The following is an 8,666-nucleotide window of genomic DNA, read 5'->3' on the forward strand; positions in this document are numbered from 1 at the left end:
ACACACACACACACACACACACACACACAAATGCGCATGCCCACATGTGCTTGTACACACAGACAGAGTTTTTGGATGTATCAAGGTGGTATATAATATCCAAGGTGATCTGTCAACTGTATAAACTAATCCCTACACACATAGGACAGATTTTTTTAAAAAGCAGCAAGTCAACAGGCTTCAAGTCTACTGTGTCTATAACTAAGTTAAATAAAAAATAAAATGCTAAATCAGTTAAAATACAGAAAATGTCAGGCTGAATAAAAACCATTATGCAATTATATGCCACCTAGAGGAAATACAATGTAAACATACATACACATATAGGCTGAAACAAAAAGAATGTAAAAAGATACACCATAAAAAGAAGGCATGGCTATATTTGTATCAGACAAGGAGTACAAACAGAGATGACCACTTGTCCCAGGTAATTTAAGGGTAAATCTATTAGGAAGGATAGAGGAATCACAAATGTGCGTGCAATCAATAAATGTACATACAGGGCCTCCCTGTTAGCACAGGGGTTAAGTCTGAGCACTATGAGGCTAGCCACGACCACTGAAGCATGAGTTCGATTCCTACCCTGGGAACTAAGTCTCCTCTTAGCAGACCTCTCCTATCTCGCCCACAGCTCCCCTCAGCTATGTATTTCACTGATCTACCTGTTCTATTCCCCACTCTGTCTCTGGTGACTCCCTCACCACCAAACCCCCACCCGAACCTCTGCCCTACACCCCAGCTCTTGCATGCATAAGTAAAAAAAAAACTTTAAAAATAAACAAATGTGGCCCTCTCTGGTGGTGCAATAGGCTAAAGTGCAGCACTGAGAAGCTGGCAGGAGCTTCTTCAGTGCCATCCCCACCCCGGAGGTGATCCACATAGCACTGCAGACCTCTCCTGTCTCACCCACTGCTCCCCTCAGCAGTGTCCTTTGTCTATCTGCCTGTTCTGCTCCCCACTCTGTCTCTGGTGAATCCTCTCACTGCCCCTGCACCTCTGGCCTGTACCCCAGTTTTGTATGCATAAATAACTAAATCTTCAAAAATAAATAAATATACAAAATAACACAGCTTCAAATTACATTAAGCAAAACTAGACAGAACTAAAGGAATAAATTCACATTCAAACTAACAATCAGAACGAAGACAGAAACTAACAGAATGAAGACATTTTCAGAAATATAAAATCTATAAAAATGTATCTCACAGACCCTTTTTCAAGAAGCTACTGAAAAATGTAGTCCAATAAAACAACAGTATCCAAAAGAACAAACACATGACAAGAGACAGACAAAATCATCTCAAGAATGGAAAGAAATCTTCAGGAGAGGCTTGAAGAAGACTGGCAGTGATTCTCTATTGATACCAACTTCCAGTCAGCAAAGACTGGCACTGTGTGTCTCAAAAGCAGACATCAGCAAGATGCCTACTCCCACCCACCACCCTTCCTATCGTGAGGATCAACAATACGGGGAGGCTGGCCCACATCCTTACCTGTGCTGTCTATCTTGTCTTGAGTATGTGCTGATAACATCTATCTCTGCCCTAGGCTTCAGGCTGTTTTGGATCAAATAAGAAAACTCAACTCACAGAAATGTTCTGCTCTCATCTATTCCTGAAAGTTGGCAGAGACCAGTGAGCTAAGCAGCAACAATACAGTGCAGCCCACTTGCTCTAATTATGTTCATGGTAAAGTTCCAATACTCGATCCACACTCTGACCCTACCAGATGGCACAACTATCCTGAGCCCTGTGTCTTCCTATGTTCTTTATGACCTTGCCAATAATTTCTTCAAATAAAGTTCTTGTAAATTCTCCAAAAAGCTAAAGTCAGATTATGATCCAGAGACTCTATTCTGTCTATCTTCTCCTAGGAACTTTTCTCTAATACTGGAAAAAATTTCCAGAGAGATTTGTACTTGCTTCCCAAGAAGTTTCCCAAAGTCAGTTTCTACTGCCACCTGCAATGAATGAGTGGTTTCACTCTCCTTAAATAATACTGGCTGAGATAACTTGAAAAAATATTGATAAAAACCAAGTCTGGACAAAGAAATTATGGGTGCATAAAAGCCATTTTTCGATCTCACATGTCTAAAAGAAAGAAAATTCCACCAGGCAAAAGATTATGCCAAACAAGGCAATATTAATTCCAATTACAGATTTTCAAAATTGAACTTTACATTAAGGACAGACATGTACTTGGTAAAATCTTTAAGAAAAGCAAAGAAATGATTTCAAAAAATGTCTAGGTATTGGGTACTACTAAAAAGATTCAATCAGGGCCTCTGTGGTGGTGCAACAAGTTAAAGAGCAACACTATGGAGCTATCTGCAGCCACTGCAGCACGAGTTTGATCCCTGACCAGGGAGCTGACCCACATGGGGCAGCAGACCTCTCCTGTCTCACCTGCTGCTCCCCTCAGCAGTGTATTTCAGTCCATCTGCCTGTTCTGCTCCCCACTCTGTTTCTCTCACCTCCCTGCACCTCTGGCCTGTACCCCAGTTTGTCAGTGCATAAATAAATAAATCTTTAAAAAAATTCAATCAGAAAATGTATCATAAAGAACAGATACTGTCATGCATAAATAGGTGCTCATTTTGTTATTCTGTAATGTATTCACATTTAAGACACTTTGGTGCAACATAAAGAGTATTATAATGCTTTGCATACTCCTCTGGATGTTTTATTACACAATTTTAAAAATCAGGTAAAAATGAGGAACTACTCTGTGATATGGAAAAATTTCAAAGAAATGACATTATTAAGTGATAAAGACACACATAATCAAAAGAATGAAAAAACAAACCACAGGATTAAAGCTTTCTTTCCCCACTGATAAATAAGGAAATCTTTGCACAATACATAACTGATAATAATATGGCATCCAAAATATATAAGGACTTGCTTAAAATTCAGCAAAAGAACCACAAACCTGCATAGATATTTATAGCTGTTTTAGTGCTAACTACCAAAACTTGGAGACAACCAAGTTGAATGTGTAAGAAACAACAGGTGAATGTATAAAAGAGCCATAAGTACATCCAGATAACACATTATTATTCAGCGCTAAAAACAAATGTGCTACCAACCCATGAAAAGATATGGAAGAGCCTTAAATGCATATCACTAAGTGAAAGAAGCCAATCTGAAATGACTACATACTGCATGATTCCATTTATATAATATTCTGGAAATGACAAAATTATTGAAATAGTAAAAAGACCAGTGGTTATCAGAGGCTTAAGAAGAGGGAGGATGTGATTAATAGGTCAAATACCAGGTATTTTTAAGGTAAAGTATCCTGTAACGGTGAATATATATCATCTAAAAGCTTTCAAAACCCATAGACTGTATAACACCAAGAGTATAATCTAATCGAACTATGGACTTTAAAGCTAGCAATTGTAGCAAGTACACAAAATTAATAGAAAGTGTTACTATGGGAAACTGTGTCTAGGTAGAGAGAGTGACAGATATGAGAATTCTCTTTCCACTAAATTTCTGTAAATCCAAAACTTCCTAAAATATGCTACTAATCAAAAACAAAACACATATAAACAGGACAGCACAATAAGCCATTTTATAATAGCCTACATTTGTGTTTTTATAAACCTGTATAACTAAAATATGGTTAATTACTAACAAAAGTAATGACAACTATAGGGATTCAAGGAAAGAATTAAACTGCAATAATACTAATCTGGTTGGAAAATTAAAATACACATAATAACACCCTACACTTTCACTGAAAAATGCTATACGAAATGAGCACAAACTTATAACCCTTTTAATTTGGGCTGTTGCTGGGAATGCTATTCAAAATACCATCTATATCTAGATCCATAAAATGTATTCATGACAGAACCAAGGAAAGGATACTCATAATCAAGACAAGACACTTAATTAACCTGGTCTACTTTCTCAGTAGCGGGTATTGATCAGTTATTCTTACTATGTTTTCCTTGAATTTTACTCATATGTACTTTTTTATTTTATTTTTTGGATGCTTTTAAACTTCCTCAAATGCACTGAAAGCAAAATTGGGAATAAACAAACAACTCACCTGGGATTTGTTCATTTTCTGCGTTTTGGGGTAAAGGCAGAGAACTATGAAGGCAGAACTGGAATAGAGGAAAAAGGAGGTATTGTTATTAAAGATAAGACCTACCTGAGAATTCCTAGAATGATTGTTTAGTAATCCCTAAATACATGGGGCATTCCCTTAGTCTCTTCAGAAGCAGAAAAAGATCATGCTGCTAACACTCACCTTCAATAAAACATTACAAGACACCCAGAACAGTAAAAGTAACAAAATCCAATATCAAGAGACAACAGAACACTCATTTCATAGAATTATCGGGCAGAATATAAAACAACTATGATCATATATGAAAGACTTTGATAAAAAAAATTAATAGGAAAATTCAGAAAAGATAAAAACTACAAGAAAAATATCAAATGAAAATATTAAGTAAGTTAGACCCTCCTTGGTGGTGCAACGAGTTAAATTGCAGCACCATATACTCTCTGCAGTCACTGCAGTATGAGTTCCACTCCCGGCCACATGGCATGGCAGACCTCTCCTGATCCACCCGCTGCTCCGCTCAGCAATGTATGTCAGTCAATCTGCTTGTTCTGTCCCCTACTCTGTCTCTGTTCCCCATCCCTCTCACCCACCACACCTCTGAGGACCTGAAGCCCAGTCCTTGTATCAAAAAATAAATCTTTTAAAATGTTAAGTAAGAAAAGCATAAAAAAAGGGCCTCCCTAGTGTTGCAAGGGATTACATCTCAGCACTATGAAGCTATCAGCAGCCACTGAAGCAAGAGTTCAATCCCTAGCTAGGGAGCTGACCCTCATGGTACAGCAGACCTCTCCTGTCTCACCTGCTGCTCCCCTCAGCAGTGTACTTTAGTCAACCCACCTGTTCTGCTCCCCACTCTATCTATGGTGAACCCCCTCAACTCCCCACACCTCTGGCCTATATTCCAGCTCTTGTACCTATAAATAAATTTTTAAAAAGAAAAGCACAAGAAAAAAAAATTAAAATATACCTGCCACGGACTCATTAGTAGACTCAAAGAGCTGAGGAAACGGTAAGTAAATCTGAAGATAGGTCAAAAGACATAACCCAAACTGAAACATGAAAGTAGAAGGAAAAAATTTAAAGAAAGGACAGAATAGTGCTCCCCTGATGGCACAGGGGTTAAGTCTCGGTGCTATCAATCTATTGCCAGCCTCCATGACTTGAGTTTGATCCCTGGCCAGGGAGATGACCCATATGGTACAGCAAACCTTTCCTGTCTCACCCACTGCTCCCCTCATAAGTGTATTTCAATAGATCTGCCTGTCCTACTCCCCACTTTGTCTCTGATGACTCCTCTTAACCTCCACACGTCTGGCCTACACCACAGTTCTTATATGCATAAATAAATAAAATATTTTTTAAAAAAAAGAGTATCCAAGGGTATTGAAACAATATCGAATAGTTTAATGAAGTCATTGGAATCCCAAAAGGAGAAGAGAGAATTGGGATACAAGTAGTATTTGAAGACATAATAAATAAGAATATTCCAAAACTAGTTAATAATACCAAACCACAAATCCAAGATCAGATAATTTTTTCAAACAGAAAAAAATAACAAAATAAATAGCACCTGTAGACATGGGCCTTCCTGGTGATACAGGGGTTAAAGTCTCAGAGCTACCAAGCTATCACCAACCACTGCAATGTGAGTTCCCTCCCAGGCTAGGGAAACTGACGCACAAGGCATAGCAGATCTCTCCGGTATTGCCTGCTGCTCCACTCAGCAGTGTATCTCAATATATCTGCCTGTTCTGCTCCCCATCTGACTCTGGTGACTCCTCTAACTCCCTGCACCTCTGGCCTATACCCCCAGTTCTTGCATGCATAAATAAATAAAACTTGTGAACATATCATATTCACATCACTCAAAATTAAAGGTAAATAGAAAGCCTTAAAAATAGAAGAAAAACTGTGATTTGGTGATGGGAAGCCCACAGGGATTACAACTGAGATGGAAAAATGCACAAAATGATGTAAAAATAAACAATTATTAAAAAAAAAGAGGGAAAACTAACATATACAGAGGAACCACAGAAAGCAATCACAGCAAATTTCTCATCAGAAACTATACAGGCAGAAGACAAATCAGTGACATATTTAAAGTGGTCAACACACACACCACCCCCCCAACTAAGAATTCCATATCTAGCTAATGTATCTTTCAAAAGTAAAAGTAACATAAAAACATTTCAAAATTCATCACAGGGCAACCTGTATTTCAAGAAATATTTAAAGAAGTTGCTTAGGTGAAGGAATATAATACCAGACAGAAACTAGATGCAAAGAAATAAAGATCTTTGGAAATGGTTAAGATGAGGATAAACATATGGCATTTTTTTCAGTAGCTCAAAAAAAAAACTGTCTAAAACAAAAATAGTACCAAAGTTTTGTAGGTTATAGCACAGTTTTGTAGGTTATAGCATTTATAAAATACATAGCAATAACTGCAGTAACAACAAGATGATGAAAATGGGAGTAAATGGCTTTAAGGATATTGCATTACACATAGAGCAGTATAATATCATTTAAAGGTCAGTGTGATTGAGATGTTTATTAACCCTATGACAACAAAAAAAATTAAGATATAAATAATATGTCAATAGTGGAGTAAAACATAAAAAGTACCAACTAGAAACAAAGCAGTAGAAAAAGAGTAAAACGGGAACAATGAGCAGGCAGAAATAAGACCAAAAAAAAAAAAAGCAAGATGGTAGAGTTTAATGCAACCATATCAGTAACAGGTATAGAAACAAACACTGATATAACACAGGTTATCAAATTGGATTTTTAAAAAAGCATATCAAACTATGTGCTACCTATGAATGTTTCATTTAAACATTAAAAAGGTTAGACGAAAAGTAAAAGGATAAAAAATGTACTCTTGCAAACACTGATCAAAAGAACATTGGAGTGATTATATTACTGTTGAAGTCAACTGCAGAAGGTATATTAAGGATAGAGTGATATTACATAATAACAAATGTATCTCAAAGACCTAACAATCCTAAAAGAATATTCACCTAGTAAAAGAACATCAAAATACAAGAAGCAAAAATTAATAAAAATGTAAGAAAATTACTGACAAATCCATCACTGAATTGGAAATTTCTACTCTTCTCTGAGTGATTGACCAAGTAGACAGAAAATAAGGACACTGAATAACATTATCAACAATTCTGACCCATTTTGTATTTACAGAAGACTCCCTCACCAACAGCAAAATATCACTTAAGTGCATGTAAAACACTGACCAGGACATATCATGTTATTAGTGATAAAACCAATCTCAACAAGTTTGAAATGTGTAACATATATACAAATGTATTCTTTGACCCAAATAGAACTAAAATAGAAACATATTAAAATATCCAAATATCTGAAAATTATACAGACTCCTCTAAAGAACCAATGGGTGAAAAAGGAAATCACAAGGACAATCTTAAAAATCACAGAACTGAATGAAAGGAAAACTGCAACCCATTAAAATTTGAAGAATTTAGCTAAGTCAGTAGAGAACAACATTAAACAACATTAAAATATTCATATTAAATATGGAGAAAGGTTTCAATCAATGACCTCAGTTACCAGCCTAAGAAGGAGGGAGTGGTGATAGTATAAGAGAACTAAAGTTAAAGCCTAAGTCAATGAAATGAAAAAGAGATATCCACTAATACCATAAGCTGGTTATTTGTAAAAGTCAGTAATACTGATGAAACCCTATTCAAACTGACCAAGCAGGAAAAAAAGAGGACACAAATTTCCACTATCAAGAAATATTAGGAGACATCAGTACAGATGCTACAGATATTAAAGAATTATTTTGTAACAATACACATAGATAAGCATCAATTACATTAAGGAAGTGGGGGAGGGAAAAAATCCCTAATAAAAAGAATATACAATAAAAAGAAGTGGGGAATACCAAGAAATACAAGAGAAGAAATGAGAAACGGAGATCTTCACTAACAATAGATACTACATATTCATAAAGTTTAAAGCAATTCAAACCTTTATTAGGATTACAAAATGGTTTGAAGGGGGCAAAACAAAAGGGGAGCAATGGGTTAGCCTATAGCAAGCCCCTGTACCATAAAGGTGTCGATTCCCCCTATTTAACTTTCACCATTAATGGGGTTTTTAAACTATGTAACCGATTCTAAAGTACCACTGGGGATAGTAAGAAAATTTGTGTAATCTCTAAGAAGCGAATGAAGACTTTTCGGGGCTGCGAGAGAGGAGCAGCAATTCAACTTCTGAGAAATTCAAAATGCTTGCATGACAAAAACTACTCGTGAGCAAAGGCAAAGGGCGAAAGTGAAAAGCACTGACCATTCCTAGACCCACCCGGCTGTGACCTCCGGGAAACAGCTTGATGTACCCGAGACTCTTCCTTCCGGAGAAGCTGACATTATATCGAAGTCACAGGGTAGGTGTGCGGATCAGGTGAACACTGAACGGGAAAGGTTCTGGCAAAGGCCAGAGCGTCGTTCACCCGCACGAGGTGCGCGCGGCCAAGGCGCCCCGGCTTTCCGCTTAGCCTGCCGCCGGCGCCGCCAGGTGTGCCCGGCCCGGGCCCCGCC

The 8,666-nt window shown here is 37.3% G+C and overlaps 1 protein-coding gene across 2 annotated transcripts in view; it reads right to left on the minus strand.

The window, feature by feature from the left end:
• ZFP1 (ZFP1 zinc finger protein) overlaps positions 1-8,666 on the minus strand; it is a 29,799-nt gene that overhangs the window by 20,619 nt on the left and 514 nt on the right. Inside the window, exon 2 of one of the 2 annotated variants that reach the window (XM_004690376.2) lies at positions 4,063-4,120. The exons of the other annotated variant lie outside the window; for it this stretch is intronic. Coding sequence (XP_004690433.1) covers positions 4,063-4,077 — 15 coding nt within the window. The 5' untranslated portion in view covers positions 4,078-4,120. The remainder of the gene's footprint in view (positions 1-4,062; positions 4,121-8,666) is intronic. 2 annotated transcript variants of the gene reach the window in all.

The sequence above is a fragment of the Condylura cristata genome, unplaced genomic scaffold, assembly GCF_000260355.1.
Source record: "Condylura cristata isolate star-nosed mole 26May11 unplaced genomic scaffold, ConCri1.0 scaffold00028, whole genome shotgun sequence".
Taxonomy (NCBI): Eukaryota; Metazoa; Chordata; class Mammalia; order Eulipotyphla; family Talpidae; genus Condylura; species Condylura cristata.